Raw genomic sequence first — 21431 nt, 5'->3', positions numbered from 1 at the left:
TCGCTCAGATAAGGACTATCCGGTCCACTGTCTAGCAGCTACTACAACAAACTCCATGATCAATTCTCTCCTCATATAAACTCATTATTTCACCATTTTACCATTTTTCTAGGTCTACAAATTGCTGAATCCTTACATCGAATACTTGCTTGATCCAGAATTAAATCTCATAAACTCAAACGTCAAAATGTCTAGTCCGAGACGGAGGATTGAGACTGATGTAAGTAGTATTCCATATTCATTATTTGGATGAGTTGAAAGACTAACGACTGGTTTTGGATATATAGGTCATGAAGTCAGTATTTATGATCTGAGAACTTATTTTTTGGGAATCTCTAGCTAACAGTGTGATTATAGGATGTATGCGACACCTTTTCACAGCTGGTCCGATTAATTTATGCTTCAGTGCTTACCAGGAGTATAGGTTGATGTCGGATTATGAGGTGACTCTTGTAAATGACAATAGTGAGTTGGAAACATACCCAGACTGTCTGCAGAAATTCTAACCTTTTATCTAGTGTATGTAATATGTTAAGGAGAGATTTGGAATTAAACGCTCACGCAATGACAATAATAGGCAAGAGTTCTACGTCCGCTTCAAGGGACCAGCAGAGAGTGAGTTCACTTCCTCTCCACTCTCCTCCGACACTCCCTCCTCTCAAACGCATAAACTAACCGCTACCCACACAGCACCATTCGAAGGCGGACTCTGGAAAATCCACGTCGAACTCCCAGACCAATATCCCTACAAATCCCCCAGCATCGGTTTCGTAAATCGCATCTTCCACCCTAATATCGATGAGTTGTAGGCCCTTTCCCCACCACCAACACGGTGGAACAGATTACTTACTGAGACTACGTTCATAGATCCGGATCCGTCTGTCTCGACGTCATAAATCAAACTTGGTCGCCAATGTTCGACATGATCAATATCTTTGAAGTGTTCCTCCCGCAATTACTTCGATATCCAAATCCGACGGATCCGCTAAATGGAGAGGCCGCCGCACTACTCATGAGGGATTCGAAAGCCTATGATGTAAAGGTTAAAGGTGTGTATTTATGGGAGTTACAAGGAAGGATTTTGCAGGTGAATGGGATGAGAACTGATGAGATGTAGAATATGTAACGAAATACGCAAGCAAAGACGCAGCAGACGATGCAGGCGCCGACGAATCAGATGACGATACCATGTCCTCGGTAGCTAGTTTTGACGACGACGATGATAATGAAGAAGCAGCAGGTACAATGGAGGAAATCTAAAGCACACCTGAATCGTTCGCGGACAGTTCGGACGGTCCTAGATAATGGATGGATGGATATTTTATAAAGGCATACGCATTTCACGCATATTTTCACGGGTGTTCATATGGTCTGGTTATGGATACTTATTTTCAATGGATATTGATGCAGGGCTTAGGAGTTTGATTGAAGTTCAAATGTTTTGATTGGGCGGGTAATACATGGGCCTCTCTACTCAAGTTTCTTTCTCTCGTGATTTTTTCGAGGTTTTCGAGATGCGTAGAGTAAGGCATCGTTGATTAGGGTGTGAAGGTGAAGGTGAATGTGGAGGTGATGAAATGGTGAAATTCTAGCATGCTCACTGGACTGGTTAACTAGCTATTAGGCAGGCGGACCGACAGCGAGTAGGTAGTTGAGAGTGAGAATATAGCAGTTGCTAAGTGCTTACTTTATGTGAACGCTACAAAATGAACTTGTGAATATTTCTCGATATATCGAATTAGATACCTTGGAAGTTTGTTACAATGATTCATCAGATTTGAAACAATCAAATCATAAGTTTTGATATCAAGCAACTGAAGAACGAATTTATTAGAAATTTCGAAATTTGGTGAGTGTTCCGTCAATCCATGCATCCACTGATGGGATCATTCATCTGACCACACACTAAAAGCACTCTATCATGCACAGCGTATACCAATTAGGTAGCCAGAGAGAGACAGAAAGAGAAACGAGAAGTAAATAACATCCACATTCGAAATTTCAACACATCATGAATATAAGGAAAAAGACCTCAGACGTTTACCGAGTTTCGCCAATCGACCAAGCCAAAATTTATCGAGGAGTGATCAGAATTTTTTCTAATAAAAAGTGGGAAGATATACTATTGTATAGGTTATCTCTTGTATTGGATCTTTTTAAATGCTTTTGAGAGAGAAAAAGATTTTTTGGTTTTGTGAGAGGATGAGGGAAGAGGGAAGAGGGAAGAGGGAAGAGGGAAGAGGGAAGAGGGAAGAGGAGGGGAAAGAAAGGAAGGGAGGGAGGTAGGTAGGTAGATGCATACAGAAGTGTGAATGATATAGAAGAGGTGAGTAGGTATAGATGCGGATATAATTAAGAACATCTTGGAGGAATAGAGATAGAGAGATATGGATAATAGAAGAAGATTGATGATAATGGCGATGGAGAAGATGCAGTAAGAAAGATGAGTATGGGCAGATGAATATAAACATGACTGGAGCTATTAAGGTTGATGGATGGGTATAGCGGATGCGGTATATGTATATGTAGTGGGATGTGGAAATGTATGTGTGTGAGAGAGATGGATGGATGAATAAATCTTGGGTAAGATGAGAAGAATGTTAAAGTGATGTTTTTGGAATAACCAAAAGGAAAGATGGGAAGAGGAAGGGGGGGAGTAAAGCAATGCACCCGCAAAAGTGTGAGTTCACTGCTCTATTATAGATGATATATATTAGCATCCATCGCATGAACTTTTGTTTTCCATTTTACGATTTAATATTCCCCTCTACCACGTACCTAGTACATAATCATCTCATCATACCTAGGTATTCATGACCATATCATATTCTACGAACGGGACGATCTATACGCATATCGAAATAAAGGTACCTAGTATCCGAACGCAGGTTGGGAGAGGGTGCAGGCGAGTCTGGTTCTGGGAGAAGAGTAGGATATATGATATCGCTATTGTGTATACATGGATAAATGCCCGAATGAATGCCCGAATGAATGAATGAATGAATCAATGAATCAACGAGAGGAGATGGAAATTGATGGTTGGGATGGGAATGAATGTAGTAGAACGAAAATGAACCATGGAATTAATGGGTTGTAGGTGTTTCAACAAAGTACGCATAATTCATTAGTTTTCTGATTCGAAGGCATTCTTACACATGACGTGCGTGACATGATGATATATGTATATTTGAGGCTATGAGAATAATATGTAATTTATGAAGGATCTTTCAAATATGTGTATAAAGTGTAGAGAAGGAATGAAAAATCTGTACGCTAGTAGTCGCATTTATGTAGACACTCATCTTCATACCTATTTTTCTTTCCTTGTCTTTGTGAACATCAATATGGTTTCCCACCTCTGGCAGCGAAAATACCCCTTTTGAGCTTCTAGTACTCGTTGTATCCATAGCTTACCTATCGATCACTGTTCTACTTATAATGTATTCATCCATCGATCGCTGTGTTCGTTATAGATAATTACAATGAAATGGGTGCATACCTATTCATCAATGATTGCCCAGTATCAACGCGTTGTCTATCGCCATCTCCTATAGTAACGAACTCGCAAGTTCACTTATAAGAGAAAGTTGCGGCCGCACATCATCTACCAATTATCTACACCTATCCCATGAAACGATTCACTACATATCCACTCTCTCCCGGAACCAGCCGAGACCCTCCAGAGCCGTCAACAACAACGTCTCAAAAAATCTATATTCATAGAAAGATGAATATCAAAAAATATAAAAATTCAATCGCAAGGTGAAAGCTTTAACATTAGAGAATTTAAAAGGCGCCCGGGCGTCTTTCTACCAACATGAGGGTCTTGTGCTGCAGCACAACGCTTTACCGTTGAGGCAACTGGATGCAACAACATGCCAGGATTTTTAAAGTTGTCGCATTGTTTTTATATGTATCTGTAAGGCGGCGGGGCGGTGAGATGGTAGTGGCATTATCTACAAGGTTCGCCTCGCTGTCGCGCAGCAGGTGGGAAGGCATGTCCTCGAAGGTTTCGTATTCAACAAAGGTAAACCACATACCGTCATGTTGAAGTCGGTATCTCGTAAAGAAGATTGACAGTAGAGCGATGATTAATGGTCTGCAAAAGCAAGGTAAGGGTCGAAGTCGATCTTGTGGATGAGGGTATGAAATGCAGCTCGTGTTCAGACATGGTGACTTCAAAATGTAATGCTGGATTAAATTTAGTAATGCCAAGGGGCAACCACTTCGTCATCGACGCAGAGCTTTTCATATCCACTACATCTGGAATTGTGAGAGTCAAATGACAGTTCGTAAGCTGACGAGTATTCCTTCAATCTGGGCACTGAAAATCTGAGATCCGGTGACTCAAGGTTGAGTTGTAAGTTGAGAACCGTATCTCAAGCTCGTGTCGACGTTGTCACTTGCAATTCTTTCAGACTTTCTTGAATCGAGTCATAGGAGCTGGACTCAAGGGAAGAAATTGCTTTGATCTGAAACAGTAACCCAAGATGGTGAAGAGGACAGTCGAGAACGATGGCTTGACTAATCTCTAAGTCATAACGACATAATATGTGTGCGGTCTGGGGATATGAATAGTGGACTAGCGAGACTAGCCACCCCGCGAATTTGTCTTGGCTTCCTTGTCAAGGGGTAGACCCACAATCTTTGATCACACGTCTTTCGCCGGGATCGCCAAGGTGTCAGCCCTGCTAAGATATAGAAGCATTCCCCAGTAGTCGTTGCCAATCTTCAGGTTCTTCTAGATCGCTCTTTTTGTCCCAGATGTCGAGTAAAACGACATGCTCGAAAAGGATAATAAATTGGTAATGCTTCCGGCTTATTTTCGTACAATCATGCAAATCGCCCAGCTTGTCGATGTACGTCGGGTCAAATTCAAAAATTCTTCGGAGGTTTGGTATCTTTCGAGATTGCGAGACATCCATTTGACTGTTCTCTATGTCGACATTGCTTATTGGTAATTAATCATCGAGGTGGATCTTGGCACCGGAGAATATGATGGAGAATTTATCCATAGACTCAAGCTTCAATCTATGAAGCAGCCAGAATAAGAAGGCGATAGCACAATGGCTTGATCTTCAGCATGTGACGCCGGTTTATCCCATTTTTGAAATAAGGATATCAATATAGAGAAGGTAGAAGACAACTGATCAACGAACTTGTTCTCAGCTCCAACTATAAAATCAGTCGTTGATAAGAGACTGTACACCAGAACACACGTTGTGACCCTGCCAAGGTCCGAACCGCACTTGTACGGCATATCGAAACTGTAAAGCACTTGCTTTAGATTTCGCGATAATCCTTAAAGGGAGTTTATCGCTTGAAGCATAAAAACCTGACTAATTCCCTCATACTACAAAATCCAATCAGATACTAGATAGTAACGGTATTGCAATATGAGCCATTTCTTCTCACAGACGGCTGCTTGCTTGAGTGATTTTAGATATTGCAACAGTTGTTGCAAGAGATAGGTATTTTGGAGGTTTCGTGATGGAAAAATTTGGGGCCTTGTGATGATGATAAGGCAATTTGCTCCGCCGCTTTTTCGTATTAATGACATGGCACTGTTGTCTATGTTGGTAGAGCAGGGCAAGGGTTTACTTCTCAGAGAAAAATACCTAGACGCTACCGGAAAAGCCACGTGAATTGCCTCGGGTAAGAATTTTTCCATATCAAACACGGTAAGACAAGACCCATAGACATGGTTGTCTTAGAACAGCGACTGTTTTCGTCCTCGTCCTCGTCCTCGTCCTCGTCCTGTTCTTTCTCCAGATTTCTGTTTTCGTTTGATCCAAATTAAGTAATTAAGCGTCTATTAATGACTTCAATGCCCCGCTAAATATCGTGAATCTTTTGGGCGCATAGACTCTTAGACTTAATGGAATAATAATAATAAGCCTCAAATTAGTCAATGGACCAATGGGACCCTCAAAATAGATACGATTAGGTACCGATTTGCTACCCGAAGCCAAAGATTGGTTCTCGACCAAGGCACGTGTAAGGGTTGATCCGACGTCTAAGGGGGGCTTTGAGGGCTTTGAGGGCTTAGAGGGCTGAGAAGACGTAAAAGTTAGACTACCCGAATCAGTTTGCGGGGAACTTCGGAGCATGTGAATGCCAAGTTGTGGGGATTACCCCTATGAATGGGAAATGGGAAAATTTGACGACAGGGAGTACGTTATCGATATCCCACGCATTCCCACACGACGGGAGATTAGCCACCAGTACGGTACCTTGGTGTTGTAGCTCCACACCACGAGGCCCAAAGAGGGGGGCACTGGGGTAACGGATGAGAAATAACAATCATCTTGTTTATGGTTGGTGAGCCGAGCCACCCATTGAAGAGGATATACTACATTATTTACGCTCCAAATGGTAAGAACGCATTGTCCATCTCTACTGGCGTTTATTGTGAATAGATGCATTTCAATTGTTGTATTGTAACAAGTCTTATTGATGGTCGTGTGAGCAAATAACTACTTGAGAATTCCCAAGCATCTAGTCATCTATTCAATAGGGAAGGCTTGGTTACAGTAACTTACTTGCATTTCCTCTCCCCAGAAAGCTTATTTGATTTGATAAAATGCAATGCAACTATAATTCTACCTAACAGTCGATCCAGTTTCAAGAAACACAGCGGCTGAATTCGAGTCGAGCATAAAACCGTTTTGTTGTAAGACTACAGTGTTACCACTTCGGATGAATGCTATGATGAATGCTATGATGATATCGTAACTGCAGACGTAGATCTCCTTTTGAGATGCATACCACGATATTCACCAATCTTGAATCATTTCCTCCCCAATCTGTGTTTTGTTTGCTTCATCCATCCCCCTGTCCTGTCCTGCCCTATCCTGCGTTGTTCTTGTATCTACCTACCGAGCTACTGCAGATTATCGTTAATTTTGATAACCACCGCTTGGATCTGATATCATTCTGCCTCGGACATGCGGGTCCATCCTCAATTATTTATTGTCCCAACTAGTTCTACGCATCGTACTTTATCGTGTTCAACACTGAAACCTTTACATTCCGTAGTTTTCCGGTGCGCCCGAAATAATAATATTTCCTTTCCGGCATCACCCATTCCGGCCAATAAAATTAGCGTAATTCGTTATACGCCGTCTTCACTACTCCACTACTACGACAGCTTCATCCAAACTCGGCATAATCAAAGATACACTACCCGAACGATGTCGACCTCAAATTTGAATAAGAAGGCTTTCGATCCCATTCAAAGAACTGCATCTCCATATCCTGATAAAAACAGTGTTGGCCCTTCTCATCTTCTTGCACAACACCAACCTACAAACAACTATCATTCTTCATCACTCTCCACTCTCAAAATGGTTTCTACCAATCCAAGTGTTAACCGCACATGTCAGTATACTTTCCTTCATACTCCCACTGCTCCAGACCTGCTTCAGATCTGCCGCATTCGACCTGGCATCTGATGTTCAGGTCGAATTGGATATCGATATACCTTCGACTTTAGCAAACCATCCACAGCCTTTCAACTCCTAACTCTACGATTGTGCTACGCTATAGCTTTTATGCAAATTCAACTTGCTAATATTGTTCTTTGTAGCACTTCACCCAAGCGGTGTACAACCACAAGTTGAGCACACCGAGCTTGAGGAGGAACTTCACGAGAACGCACATATCGATTATGATCGTGTAGCTATTGTATGTATTTTACCCCTCTTTGAATTTGCCAGTTGCTAACCTCTATTCTTTTCTAGGTTCCTAATCCAAGTGTCGCTGCCCTTTACGAAGATGCTCTTGTTTACGAATCTGGTTCTGCCATCACATCTACCGGTGCCCTCACTGCATACTCTGGAGCTAAGACAGGTCGCTCACCTTTAGACAAGAGAATTGTCAAAGAACCATCATCTGAAAATGAGATTTGGTGGGGACCAGTCAACAAACCAATGACACCTGATGTAAGAAGAACCTCTTTCTTTACATTTGCTTCTTGTGTCTTGTTGTTCTATTTATTTTTGGAAATCCATACAATACGTTTTCAGTCGAAATTTTTTACATTGGCTCTACGGATTTCGAAAACAGCAATTTCTTCTCAATGATTTCGAGCACATCCTCACATCTACGACTTATCAATTTCCCTTTCCCTTTCCCTTTCCTTCATATCAAACACAAACAATCTTTCTAAAGAGATTTCCCCGCACATTTCTACGTCATAAGCTCTTGGGTATCCTCGGCTTTATCTTTTTCCTTCCATCCCCAAGCGAAAATGCGGGGTGCATATAAACCGATATTATCCCGATCTTGCTGCTATTAGTTACCAGCTATCACGTTCCCCCTTTTCATGTCGCGTGCGAGCTTTATCATTGAATATTTGAATGCTTAAAATTCAATAAACTAACGTCAATAACAGGTATGGAGAATCAACCGTGAACGTGCAATTGATTATTTGAATACAAGAAATCGTATTTATGTCGTCGATGGTTTCGCAGGATGGGATGAGAAATACAGAATCAAGGTTCGAGTCGTATGCGCTCGTGCCTATCACGCTCTTTTCATGCGTAATATGCTCATCAGACCTGATCGCAAAGATCTCGAACATTTCCACCCAGATTATACTATTTACAACGCAGGATCTTTCCCTGCCAACAGATATACCGAGGGTATGACTTCAGGTACTTCAGTTGCTATCAACTTCGCAGCGAAGGAGATGGTTATCTTGGGTACTGAGTATGCCGGAGAGATGAAGAAGGGTGTTTTCACAGTCCTCTTCTATGAGATGCCTGTTAAGCACAACGTTCTCACTCTTCACTCGTCAGCCAACGAAGGTAAAGACGGAGATGTCACTGTCTTCTTTGGTCTTTCGGGTACTGGTAAAACAACACTTTCAGCAGACCCCAACCGTGCCTTGATTGGTGACGATGAGCACTGCTGGAGTGACCGTGGTGTTTTCAACATCGAGGGTGGTGTAAGTGTTCCAGCCCCTGTATTACATTGGATCAAGCTAATAATCTGCAGTGCTACGCCAAGTGCATCGGTCTTTCAGCAGAGAAAGAACCTGATATCTTCGGTGCCATCCAATTTGGCTCTGTTCTTGAGAACGTCGTCTTTGACCCAGATACCCGTCTTGTCGATTATGACGATTCAACCTTGACTGAGAACACCCGTTGCGCATACCCAATTGAGTACATTTCTAACGCCAAGATTCCTTGTCTATCGACGAACCACCCAAGCAACATCATTCTTCTTACATGTGATGCCCGTGGTGTCCTTCCACCCATTTCTAAGCTTAACTCCGCCCAAACCATGTTCCATTTCATCTCCGGTTACACCTCAAAGATGGCCGGTACCGAAGATGGTGTCACAGAGCCACAGGCTACCTTCTCATCTTGCTTCGCTCAACCTTTCTTGGCTTTACACCCAATGCGTTATGCTAAGATGTTGGCTGAGAAGATTGAGCACCACAAGGCTAATGCTTGGTTGTTGAACACTGGATGGGTTGGAGCTGGTGCTACCACTGGTGGCAAGCGTTGCCCGTAAGTACAATTAAAATCCCTCGGAATAGTCTATGCTAATATGAACTAGATTGAAATACACTCGTGCTATTCTTGACGCAATTCACTCTGGAGAGCTTGCAAAGGTTGAGTATGAAAATTACGATACCTTCAACCTCCAAGTACCAAAGACTTGCACCAACGTTCCATCGGAATTGTTGAACCCAAGAAATGCATGGAGTCAAGGAGATGAAAGTTTCAAAGCCGAGGTCACCAAGCTTGGTGGTCTCTTCGTTGAGAACTTTAAGAAATACCAGTCGGAAGCTACTGAGGATGTCATTGCAGCAGGACCAGCTGTCAAGGTCTAAGGACTGTATATAATAAGGGGTTTTGATTTTTTGAGATAAGCAAACATATGCTGGCGTTTTTTATTAATGGGATGTATCGGATGTATCATCAAGCATAAAGATTAAGTAACTGAATGAACAAAATTTACTATTACATTTGATGAGCAATTAAATGTATGTGAGTGGTCGTTGAGATGTTTCAGGCCCATTTAAGTTCAAACCTATCTGAGAGTTTCCAATTGTCATGGTTTCTAACATCCAAATCCTCATTGGAAAATGATGATAATAATGTATATCTACCCAGGAATGATCGAAACGTTTGCGTAGTATTTGGAATTTGGCTAAATACTATATGATAATTGAAGATGTATGTAGCTTGGAAGCAGCAATGGGGTGTCATTTACCCCTTTTTACCTTCCTTCCTCCATTCAGCCTCTTGAACAAGGCTACATAATATAGTAGGGTAGTAGCTAGCATCAATGTCAGATTAATAATTGCTTCATGAATATTTGGATACGACTCTCCTGTGTAATAAACAATCGATACACCCAATCACCAAATTACAAAAAATGTACCTACACATATATTCTCAAGTACCGGTAGAAGTGAATAAAGAACTGCACCCCACAGAACATGATCTAGAACTACGTAAGTTTGGCTTTCTATGGAGTAGTCCACCAGTCTAGCAATCGGCTCGCACCAACACATCAACCTCCAGACGTCCTGCATCTCAATCCATAAAAAAGTACACAATCACCTCTCACGATTTTCAGCCCTGCATCAATCACATACATTACATCTACACTAAAGCAAACGTCAATTATAATGCCCCCTCATGCTCCTTCAGAAGACTCCCCCCAATCGCAATCCCAATCGCAATTACGGCCCAATCTGGCGGCCCATCACCGATCCACGTCCTCGGTCACCAGCCACCAAAGCGATAGCCCGGCGGGTACACCTCCAGCTTCAGGTACAACTGCTACACAGCATAAAGAGCCCAAAGCCAAAGGCGAGCGCAAACACGTAGTTGGTCACGGCAAATACGGACGAGTGAGCAGTAACAAGGCGCTGCATAAATTATCTCGTACATCGAGCACGAATAACCACAATCATCATCACAGCCATACTACGAGCAACGATAATCTGAAGGAATTTCAAGCGCCGTGGGATAAACCACATAATTCGAGCACGAATCTCAATCGGCAGAAAAATATTTCGCAGACGGCCCTGAAACGTAATCGGAGCTCGGCAGATGTACAGAATACCACGGGGCAATCGAGAAAATCTAAGAACTCGGATGAGCAGCAGGGTAAAAAGAGACCGAATAGTGTACATTTTGAATTGGGTATAGATACGCCGGGAAAAACGGAAGTCGAAGACGACAACGAAGAAGGTTGGGAAGAAACAAGTTCGACCGCAAGTCCGGCTTTGAGTCGCAGTGCAAATACATCTGCCAAACCATCCGCCGCCAATTCTGCAGCTAATTCTCGACATCAATCTCCTCTCTCGTCGCCGAAAGTCAAAAGGACTAACGGTCCGGATTCTGTTAGGGATTTTGCGAAGGGCTCAATTGATCACTTTGATGGGAAAGGTAGTGTGAAGACAGATTCAAACACGAAAGCGAACAGAAATAGTTATTCAACCGCAGACGCAAAATTGATCACGGAGAAATTACTTCAGAGAACACCATCTCATTTGGCTTCGGAGACGAAAATGAGCATGGCGACTGCGAAACCGACGCCAAAAATGGCGCATGCACATTCGGGTAGCATGGATCGATCGGCCGGGATAGTAAAGAGCATGGGCGCTAGTACCGCGAGTGGAAATCAGGAATTGATATCGAGATTCGTGGGAGATGCTGGGACACCGGGGGAAAACAGTCCGAAATTTCCTCCGCCGGATCACCGGGGAGAATCTAGGACGGGCGCCATAAATGGCAGTGCATTGGAAAAGACACATGGCGGGATTGGGGAAATGGCAAGAGCGAAGTCGATGGGGAATTTAACAAAACACAATGTTGATGAGGAAGAAGAATCGGCTCTATTGCCTCGAAGCCGAAAGAGTTCTACAAGTGGTGTTTCGGGACCGCCTAATGCGTATAATTCGCGCACGCAACAGAAACTTTGGCTCCAGAGAGCATCGTCGAATATTGAACCCCAGAGAGAGGGTCTGGGTGCATTGTCATTATTGAATGGCGGTATGGGAATGGGTAATCATGGTGGCGCAAGCAGTATGGGATTTGGACCTGGAATGGGTATAGGTATGGGCATGGGAATGGGCAATGGAGGATACTTAATGGGCGGAGATGGAAAAGGAGATCCAAGAATTAAAGTACAGCTTGAGAGAACGGGTCTGGAATATTTGGTTGTAAGACGTCATCAAGATCCTGTTGGACGAGGTATCAAGAGGCTAGAGAAAATGGGAGAGCTTGGGCATGGGGGTAAAAATATCCCAGGATCTGGAAATGGCCATGGGCATAGCAAGAGTGCGAGTGTGAGCCGAGCGGGTAGTTTGAAGGAAAGGAATGGGAATGCGAGAAAGGGAGTAAGACAGAGCTATGATGGAGAGGATAGGGGTAGCGATACGGATCGGGATGGTGGTAGTGGATTGGATGAGGAAAATGTTGCGGCGCTCTTGAGGAGCTTATGGGAGAAGAGCTTCGAGGGGAGTGGTAGTGCGGATTAGTGCGAGAGTTTGGAAACTCAATTCCGCTTCTGAGCTTTGTATTTGTGGACTGGGGGTGGTAAGTAATGGGCAGGATGGAATAGGGTCTTGATACAAATAAAGGAATGGAGTTCTGAACTTTATAGGGCGTGCATGCATGGGCTAGGCGAGGAAATCCCTCGAATATAGTTCTTGATATCTGAAATTACTTCCTGGCTGATGAGTGGGCTAGTTGACCTTCATAATGAGTGTTTGATTATAATAATATTTTACCTGCGAGGATGTATACACACAAATGTCGAAGTTCCCTGCTTGAGATCTGAATAAGTGGTTTGGGGTTAGATAATGATGGTGAATTGGCGAATGAGAAAGGGGCAAAGAAGACATTTTAGATAATCGTGGTGATAAGTATCAATCAAGGTAGGTAGGTAGGTAGGTAGGTAGGTAGGTGGATAAGTAGATGGCTTTGGAGAATTGTGAAAGTGGAATCCCAAGATCAATATCGATTACGATGTAGTGGGATCTCAAACCTATAGTATTCTGAGAACATGTGAACGAGAATGAGAATAACATTTATTGGGATTTTGAGGTGGGGAAGGCGGATTACGCGGAGAGAGAAAAGGGTCACTGAATGGGTAGGTATATATAGAGAAAGAGAATAGGATAGGATAGGATAGGATATGATAGGATATGCTATAGTATGATATGATAGGATATAATATGATATGATCAAAACGTGAGAGGGGATCACCGGAAGGAGCGGAGATGAGATGAGTTGAGAAGAGGGAAGTGAAGAAGAGAGAAGGAAAGAGGAGAAAAGGAAACAGGAGAGAAGAAAGAAAAGCAAAAATTCAATGCTTGACATTACCAGGCGCCGTACCATTAAGAAGAAATTAAAGAGGGGGCTTCTCATGGGAATCCCTATGCTTTAGTCTCTAGGCGAGAAGTAGAATTGAAAATAACTTCCGAAATGCATTGAGGATCACCAGGGATGAATTTCATATTTCATTGTGTGAAGGTACCTAGGGAGAGAGATTTGGCTTCTATGGAATGGAGCCCGGTTTCTCCTGAGGTGGATTTAGATGAATAGTCATGCTATACATTTAGTATTGAAACATAGGGAGGATGACATGGTGGGATGGTACTAGATCTTTAGTGTTTGAAGGGAAGTCATCATGGTATGTGAAAGTGAAGCTATATATGCAGAAAACAAATTCTATGCAAAATGCTCATTCTTTTTGGTATTATATAATTTCCAAGTAAGTTCCTATGCTATGCCCTATTTCGCTATGTGTTCATACATCTATCTCTAAACTTTTATTATACCTGTATGTTTTACACCATTTTTGCTCAACGAACTCAACCTCAAGATCTAAACAACATCAAACCCGCTTCCTCGTTGTTCACTTCATCATCGCTAACGTCCTCCTCATCACCACCCTCACCTAAATCTAATTTTCTACCTAACAGAGTTGCGAAGAATCTATCCCTCGCGCTCTCTTCCCACGTATTCCTATCCTCCGGCGCCATGAAATTTTGCAACTTCTCGTGAACTGTGAATTTCATTTTTCTACCCTTGCTAGCCTTAGTATCAACGTTCTTTCTTGTCTTTGCTTCTTTCACTGCAGTCCATTGCATTGGTTTACCAGCTTCACCAGCAGCTGCAGTGGAAGAATCAACCATTCGTTGATCAAGCAATTCTTTGAGAAGCAGCTGGTAGAAATCGGCATCGTCGTAAATGTTTGGATCGGTGGTAAGCTTCATTTGTTTCTGAACAGGAGCGCAAGAGCGAGGGACCTTGGTGCGGGAAATGAGATGTTCAGAACTAGAGAGTGTATCTTGCAGAAGAGAAGTGATGGATTGTTGGGGCGCATTGGGATTGAGTTTGCGGGATATAGGGAGGGCTGTTGTAGCGCGGACTTTGCTAGACCACTTTTCAAGGACGGTCTGTCGATTGTCGATGTTTGCAATCTCAGAAGCTTGCATTCGCTCCCAAATGGCAGAAGAGGAGGTGGCAGAATCAATGCCGCGCTTCCGTTTCTGTCCTGTTTTGGACGTATTGGCCGCCTTTGAAAGATCGTGTCGAAGCCCATCGATTGTGTTCCATAATTTAATAGCAGCTTCTTCTGCGGCTTGGAAAGGATTTCCATCGCTATCCTGCTGATCCTTATCTTCGGCTGCAGCTAGCGAATTGGTAGCTACTAAAGCCTTTTGAAGGCGAATGCGAACATTAAGAAGTGAATCGAATGCTTTGCGTTGTTGTTTCACAGCATTACCCTTCTCTGCATCTGCTTTTGCTGCTTGGGAGATTGTTGCGACGACTGTTTTCTGCTCTTCTCCCATGATCTTTCGCAATTCAGCACGTCTTGCTTGCTCATTTTCATCGGGTTCTTCGTCGCCGGATGCTTCTTCTTCACTCTCTTCATCACTACCAGCCTCCTTCTCATCACTCTGGTCAGGATTTTCCGAATCATCATCATCTTCGTCGGAATATTCTTCCATGACCTCGGCATGTTGAGCATCAACATCCAAGATATCTTCATCAGTCTCATTTTCCTCTTCATCCTCAAGATCATCCTCTTCAGATAATCCTACGCCCTCCTCCTCCTCACCACTGTCCGACATGAAATCGGCAGCAGTAGGTCTCTTCTTCACGCCATTGACATCCGATGATCTCTTTGCATTGACAGGCCTCTTCGGCTTTCCACTTCCTCGGAAGACGAAATTCCTGAACTTTTCCTCATCGCTCTCTGCCAAAGCCTCATCACTATCGACCTCCATGTCATCAAATTCCCCGTTGAATTCCATTCCCTCAAATTTCGCCTCTTCATCAGCGCTTTCATACGTAGAGTTGGATTCATTTTCATCATCGCCGTTCATCAATTGTTCGCGAGTGACTCGAGATCCGGCATATTGAGGGCCAAGTGCGACTTCTTCTGGTTTTCGAAGCTTGCTCTTTCTGTAATTTTTGATTAGTAAAGCTTCATTGTAAGAAGGTAAAACAGAGACTCCTTACCCAACTTGAACATAATGTTCTGTCCCTGCCAATCCATCATCGCTCTCATCACCACTTTCCGAATCGCTCTCTTGCGCCGGCTTATCATCTTCTGGATCGAAATCTGCGAAAAGAAGCCCAAGTCAATAAAATTGCCTCTGTGGTAATTGCCCAAGGATACAAACTTACCCTTAGGAATAGGATCTTCCAATTCCTTGATTTGTTTTGCCAAATTCTTTGATATCGCCATATTTTTGTTTTTATCTCAAACTTTGAGAAGTTTTGTTTTTCCGCAGAACTTCAATCCAAAAAATTATTTTGGAGCTTCCGCCCCACGAAATCTTGGCGCGCTAGCGGGTACATATCCGCTCAAAAGTTAAGCTCTCGTCGCATCATTATTGAAGCTTCAAGTTAACATTTGGTTAAAATGAAACAACGATTATTCTCTACTCTACGGAGTTTACAGCATGAGAATCCATTGGTATGTAAAAAAACATTGTTCGGAGAAGATGAGAGATTGTTCATTGACGAATACCAGGGATTACCACGAACAGGTAGTATTCCGCGCATGCAGCGTGGGTTGCCCGAACGAAGAAAAATAAGAGATGTAAAGAAAGTGATTGCAGTTTCGTCTGCGAAAGGAGGAGTCGGAAAGTCGACGCTTTCTGGTACGAATTCAGTATGATATCTCCATGGGAACAACTACTGATTGAGAGATAGTCAATCTTGCACTCGCCTTTGCTCGCCGTGGTCTAAGGAGTGGTATTCTAGATACGGATATTTTTGGTCCCTCAATACCGACACTGTTGAATCTATCGGGAGAGCCGAGATTATCCTCAAGTGCGTCTTTGGTCTGAATGAGATATATGGGACACGTCTGATATTTGGGCGGCAGACAATCAACTTATACCACTCTCGAATTATGGCGTCAAATCCATGTCAATGGGTTACCTAGTGGGTGATGCTGCACCAGTTGTGTGGCGTGGATTGATGGTCATGAAAGCACTACAGCAACTTCTACACGAGGTAGATTGGGGCGGATTGGATGTTTTGGTTCTCGATTTGCCACCAGGAACCGGAGATACTCAATTGACTATAACACAGCAAATCGTACTTGATGGTACGGACATTCTTGTTGTTGGTTGAAGATGCTAACTATTTTTAGGAGCGGTAATTGTGTCGACACCTCAGGACATAGCCCTTAAAGATGCAGTGAAAGGTATCAACATGTTCAAGAAGATCGATATTCCAATTTTGGGAATGGTACAGAATATGTCGTTATTCACATGTCCACACTGTCAGAATAGTACACATATCTTTGGGTCGCATTCGGGGGTTACTAATGCTTGTGAAAAGCACGGAATTGATTTTCTGGGAGATATACCATTACATGCGAGTATTTGCGACGATGCGGATAGGGGAAAACCAACCGTCGTAGCGGAGCCTGAGAGCAAAAGAGCAAAAGCATTTATGTCAATCACGGAAACCGTAGGAAAGAAGATTGGCTTGTTCTGATAGTATTTATTAAGACCAAAATAACAACAGTCAAGTGGTGATCAACAAACATAGGCAATGTAAAGCTAAGAAACTTGTAGGGGCAGTGAAATTTAAGGAGTGCCATAGAAATCGTGGTATCAAGTGCGGTGCAGAAATTTTCGTACCTGGACTGTTGATTCAAGGTCAGGTGAAAACAGAAAGCCCACCAAAGGCTCGTGATTCTCAGGTTTCCTATTCGAAAGCGATCTTTAGCATGTTTCATTGCCATTCGGTAACAATACTGGTAGAAAATTAAGTTCATTCGAAGAACAAGCATCCAAAATTCTACTCCTCATACGCAAAGCCTATGTCAGCCTACATCAAATTGCCTATGATGATGCTGAAGAGAAGGAAAATGAAAAAATAGAAAGGGAAATCCCAGCCTGAACACCTATACTTGCAGAGAGTAACCCCTCGCCTCCCCGCCCCTACTTCCCCTTACGCGAACCCCTCCTCGTCACCATTGGTTTGATATATATGACGACTTCTCGTTGGATCCTTCCGCATGCTTTGTCCCGATCCGGTAAATCCGACTGTATAACGATTAGATGTCGAGAAAATAAAAGCAATCAAGGAATATTTCTTACCTCTGCCATTTACCCCGTCAGGGGTACGAAACATACTGTCCTTCTTTCCTGCCTTTCCGAACTTTCCTTTCGCAGCGAAGTCCTGCCATTTCTTCTTACCGTCGTCTAATTCTTTCTTTGCCTTGATCTTCTTTGGGACTTTGGCCGGTCTCGTGGGTCCATCACTAACTTTACTTGGTTCGCGCTTAGACTGTTGCGCGAGTTCTGGATCGATATCGGCAGCTGCCGAAATAACGTTCGATGTCGATGGAGGGGTAGGGACCGAAGCTACGACTGGTGTACCATCAGCTTTACGCTTGTTTGGGTTAACTATGGGTTTAATATCCTTGGCTCGCAGAGTCTCTGTGGTGTCGTAGTTCTTGAACTTGACAATGTAAACAGGAGATGTAGAAGAGCCGGTTATAGATGTGATTCGAGCTGGATAAAATCCTTTGTCGCCTGAATGCCATTTCGCCAATACCATATCGTTGACCGAAAAAGACGTTACAACTTCGGGCTCTTCGGGTGGAGGAGGCACTGCTTTCTTGAAAGCAGGGTGGTTTTCTCGTGACCACTTTTCTTTTATTGGCGGCTCTGAGGGTTTCTTTGCTTGGGCTACAGGTGCTGGAGCTGGCTTTAGTTCTGCGATCGTGGATTCGGTGAGGGAAATGACTTCTTCGAGTTCAGCCTGTAGTGTCTGAAGCTCTACATTATCAGGATCTGCTTGTAGCCCCAACTGGACAGTCTCTAGCTATCATAATGTCAGCATTTCAAATATACAATTCTAACAGAACAGTAACTCGTGAGCCTACCTGCAGTTTATACTCCTTGATATCATTCTCTAATCCTGCGACGTCTGACATGGTATATCTGAGTCTTTACTTGTGTATATAAAATAAGAAGTTTGATGAATTCTTCCGTTGATACGTGAACAGGATAATAGAGGTATTAAGCGCTGCTTTTCTGAAATCAATCTTAAACAAAGATGTTGCAATATGATATCAAAGAAGGATGTGTGTTGGCGACGGGAAACAGTAAGATGCTTAATTCTCGAGAGGCGATAACCTTAATCTTACAATTGCACGTGATACGGTATTACTAAGAGCCGATGCTTATTACTAACTTGGGAATTCTCGTCTCGATCTTATCACAACCACATCTCAAGTTTACCAGTTTACGTCACAGAAAATCACCCTACGTTAGACACCCAAGTTCAAAAAAGGACCAGCAGGAAACATTCTCGCGTCAACAAAAGCATATGCCAACCGACAGGTAATTCCATCTTTACGATACTCACACAATTTCAATCATCACGGAGTTCCTTTTCAACCAAACAAAAAATGCAAGGCTTCAATATGGGACGTTATGTCCCTCCTGATCAGGAGGGATTGATGAGTGGAAACCAGTTACATGGAAAGCACGCTTTGGGAGCTCGAGCGAACAAGATTTCTCAGGGTATTCTGACGGTACGATTCGAGATGCCATATCCTATCTGGTGCACGCATTGCCCGAAACCTACCATAATAGGACAAGGGGTACGATTCAATGCGGAGAAAAAGAAAGTAGGCAACTATCTCTCGACACCAATTTATAGTTTTCGCATGAAGCATATTACTTGCGGCGGTTGGATTGAGATACGTACGGATCCAAAGAATACAGCCTATGTAATTACTGAAGGCGCGAGGAAACGAGATACAGGCGAAGATAAAGTTCTGGATGGGGACACCAAAATCTTGTCCGAAGAGGAGAGGGAGAATCTAAGAAACAATGCATTTGCATCGTTAGAGGGAAAGGTCGAGGAGAAAGAGAGGCTAGTAGGTAGTAAGAAACGATTGGAAGAGTTGCAAGATCTTTCTGAACAATGGGAAGATCCACATGAAGCGAATAGAAAATTAAGAAGAGCTTTTCGAGAGGGGAGAAAGGCGCGAGAAAAAGAAGCTGGAGTAGCATCTGCACTACAGGATAAAATGAGTTTGGGCCTTGACTTGCTGCCAGAGCACGAGGAAGATGCAAGAAGGGTGGGTTTCATTGAATTTGGAGGTAGAGATTCTCAAATCAATATCAATAAGACAATTTCGAAGCCCCTCTTTGAAATCGAGAGTCAATTGTCTGTAGCAGACAAGAAGGTCTCAAACCTCTCGCGAAGAAAGCAAGCTGAGGCATTGACTGCAAAACAACGCAACGATGCCGTGGCTGAGATCCGAAGTAATACAAGAGCTGCGATGGATCCGTTCCTTATCAACAAGCAATCAAACGAAGCTAAGAGCACAGCCAAAACCTTGTTAGTTGGTGTTAAGAGGAAGAGATCCGCCCCTGTTCTTGAAGACGCCTCGTCTACACCAAAGGTACCTGTTTTGGTCGATTACGATTCCGATGATTGATTAAAATAGAGGATGCATCTAGGTGGAGTTCTGGCGTTGTGGTCACGGGATTCTTTTCGATACCCTTTTGCTATTTTGTGATGCAATGACTATGGACAACGGAAAGTACGGAGAATGAAGAGAATATTCCAGTAGGCTTGAAATGTCTAACAGGCACCACATTTTCATTGTTTATGAGGCTACCAAACATTTGTCTGTCAGCCTAGCCAGTTTTGTCCTCAGCATATGGTGGAGTCCTGCATGAAGCTTATACATCAACAGTAAGTTGGTCTCGTCTAGACCTGCAAGATGCCTTAGCACAGCCTTTTTCTCAATTCTTTCGGAGCGGAACCGCTTGACGCACGAGCCAATGCCGGTCCTTCACAGAGAACATAACACTTCAAAAGTCATCAAGTGATAGGCCTTTTATTGTTACTTGGATCTGAATATTATCAACATCTTGTTCACCAAATGCAATAGCTACTACAATTTGGAAATATACCGGACTCACCAACTGAATTGGGGAGAAGGAAATGATGAGAGTTATTAGTCCTTTTCTTTTGGCCCACCCAATCACCCCTTTGTTCTTTCCGCCTTGTCATTGACCAAGACGGAAATTACCGTTTGAACAAAAAGTTTTGTTGCATATCTGAATGACGATGCGTTTTTTTACCAAGTCTTATCGGTGGCAGTGAGTAAGCTTATCAGACGAGGCGGATTCGTTGTGCAAAAGCCTCATCTTTACAAATCCCTCATCGTTAGCGAAGACACAACTGTTTTTACAACAAGCAAGACATCAAAAGTGAATGAAATTCTTTTCAGATTGACATCCTCTCCAAACAGTATTCATCCAGAAGACGTTTGTTCTGCCGATTCGATTTTTACAGATCAAAAGCATGTGAGTTTTACAATCTAAGCACGAGGCCGTATCTTCAGCAATCCCAAGTCTCCGACCTCCGACATAAAATGCATGAGCTGTATTTCAAGGTCTCATGAAACGGCATAAAAACATCCTCAACTTCTTCCTGGCTCCGGGTCTGGGCGCAAGACCCTTGAGACAATCTTAATGGACATTCGTTTGGGAATGGGGGCAATCAGACGCTCGTTCTTCGTCATGTAGTTAAATGAAAGCCAGCACTCAACTTCAATACCTTTTTAGCTTCTTCACTCATGGCTACGAAGGCCTGGCAGCCTCCTGTCATCATTGAATGCTTTGCAGTGATTTTGTTAGACCTCTGTCGTAAAATCCGACTTGTTTCAGGTGGGTTGAGGAATGGCTTGGTTTGAACATTACGTAGATCTCACCTATCCATACACCACGGGTATCACGCAACGTAGAGTTGTGCCTTTTCCTTGGGTAGCATTCAATTCTCGGAGCCGCACAGGATTGATAACTAATTCATATTATTTGTAGAGTCAACGATGCTCTCTATAAGTCGGTTTTGCTTGATTGTCAGATTTGTGTCAAATCCTGTTGCCACGTGATC

At 43.1% G+C, this 21431-nt stretch overlaps 7 protein-coding genes across 7 annotated transcripts; 5 read left to right on the top strand and 2 right to left on the bottom strand.

The window, feature by feature from the left end:
• Nucleotides 1-187: 187 nt before the first annotated feature.
• On the top strand, nucleotides 188-1260 carry EAE97_011726 (uncharacterized protein; the record flags this gene model as incomplete). The annotated part of the gene is made up of 7 exons (XM_038882241.1): nucleotides 188-220; nucleotides 288-295; nucleotides 358-384; nucleotides 578-615; nucleotides 691-802; nucleotides 868-1049; nucleotides 1118-1260. 7 exons carry the CDS (start codon nucleotides 188-190, stop codon nucleotides 1258-1260), a joined length of 543 nt encoding a protein of 180 aa, XP_038726989.1.
• A 5933-nt stretch (nucleotides 1261-7193) lies between these two features.
• Nucleotides 7194-9844, top strand: EAE97_011725 (uncharacterized protein; the record flags this gene model as incomplete). Its single annotated transcript, XM_038882240.1, has 6 exons — nucleotides 7194-7380; nucleotides 7589-7686; nucleotides 7743-7943; nucleotides 8396-8950; nucleotides 9001-9518; nucleotides 9568-9844. The coding sequence occupies 6 exons, from the start codon at nucleotides 7194-7196 to the stop codon at nucleotides 9842-9844; spliced, it is 1836 nt and encodes a 611-aa protein (XP_038726988.1).
• Nucleotides 9845-10648: 804 nt separating this feature from the next.
• Nucleotides 10649-12508, top strand: EAE97_011724 (uncharacterized protein; the record flags this gene model as incomplete). The annotated part of the gene is made up of 1 exon (XM_038882239.1): nucleotides 10649-12508. The coding sequence occupies one exon, from the start codon at nucleotides 10649-10651 to the stop codon at nucleotides 12506-12508; it is 1860 nt and encodes a 619-aa protein (XP_038726987.1).
• Nucleotides 12509-13705: 1197 nt separating this feature from the next.
• EAE97_011723 (uncharacterized protein) lies at nucleotides 13706-15833 on the bottom strand. The gene is made up of 3 exons (XM_038882238.1): nucleotides 15672-15833; nucleotides 15504-15606; nucleotides 13706-15446 (listed from the first exon to the last, which is right to left on the bottom strand). The coding sequence occupies exons 1-3, from the start codon at nucleotides 15730-15732 to the stop codon at nucleotides 13853-13855; spliced, it is 1758 nt and encodes a 585-aa protein (XP_038726986.1). The 5' UTR covers nucleotides 15733-15833; the 3' UTR covers nucleotides 13706-13852.
• Nucleotides 15834-15835: 2 nt separating this feature from the next.
• EAE97_011722 (uncharacterized protein) lies at nucleotides 15836-17427 on the top strand. The gene is made up of 5 exons (XM_038882237.1): nucleotides 15836-15963; nucleotides 16021-16150; nucleotides 16203-16322; nucleotides 16378-16602; nucleotides 16648-17427. The coding sequence occupies exons 1-5, from the start codon at nucleotides 15910-15912 to the stop codon at nucleotides 16995-16997; spliced, it is 879 nt and encodes a 292-aa protein (XP_038726985.1). The 5' UTR covers nucleotides 15836-15909; the 3' UTR covers nucleotides 16998-17427.
• Nucleotides 17428-17456: 29 nt separating this feature from the next.
• EAE97_011721 (uncharacterized protein) lies at nucleotides 17457-18447 on the bottom strand (the record flags this gene model as incomplete). Its single annotated transcript, XM_038882236.1, has 3 exons — nucleotides 17457-17551; nucleotides 17606-18335; nucleotides 18397-18447. 3 exons carry the CDS (start codon nucleotides 18445-18447, stop codon nucleotides 17457-17459), a joined length of 876 nt encoding a protein of 291 aa, XP_038726984.1.
• Nucleotides 18448-18924: 477 nt separating this feature from the next.
• On the top strand, nucleotides 18925-19965 carry EAE97_011720 (uncharacterized protein; the record flags this gene model as incomplete). Its single annotated transcript, XM_038882235.1, has 1 exon — nucleotides 18925-19965. The coding sequence occupies one exon, from the start codon at nucleotides 18925-18927 to the stop codon at nucleotides 19963-19965; it is 1041 nt and encodes a 346-aa protein (XP_038726983.1).
• Nucleotides 19966-21431: the final 1466 nt, after the last annotated feature.

The sequence above is a fragment of the Botrytis byssoidea genome (genome assembly GCF_014898295.1).
Source record: "Botrytis byssoidea strain MUCL 94 chromosome Unknown BBYS_040, whole genome shotgun sequence".
NCBI classification, from domain to species: Eukaryota; Fungi; Ascomycota; class Leotiomycetes; order Helotiales; family Sclerotiniaceae; genus Botrytis; species Botrytis byssoidea.
This window is presented reverse-complemented; position numbering and strand designations above follow the sequence as displayed.

Bases quoted from the DNA above. Each gene is read 5' to 3' on its own strand.
- EAE97_011723 (XM_038882238.1), bottom strand. From the start codon at position 15,732: ATGGCGATATCAAAGAATTTGGCAAAACAAATCAAGGAATTGGAAGAT. The intron at 15,607-15,671 runs GTAAGTTTGTAT...TTCTTTTCGCAG, and splicing joins GGAAGATCCTATTCCTAAGG to ATTTCGATCCAGAAGATGAT. The intron at 15,447-15,503 runs GTAAGGAGTCTC...CAAAAATTACAG, and splicing joins GAACATTATGTTCAAGTTGG to AAAGAGCAAGCTTCGAAAAC.
- EAE97_011722 (XM_038882237.1), top strand. From the start codon at position 15,910: ATGAAACAACGATTATTCTCTACTCTACGGAGTTTACAGCATGAGAAT. The intron at 15,964-16,020 runs GTATGTAAAAAA...GACGAATACCAG, and splicing joins TACAGCATGAGAATCCATTG to GGATTACCACGAACAGGTAG. The intron at 16,603-16,647 runs GTACGGACATTC...AACTATTTTTAG, and splicing joins ACAGCAAATCGTACTTGATG to GAGCGGTAATTGTGTCGACA.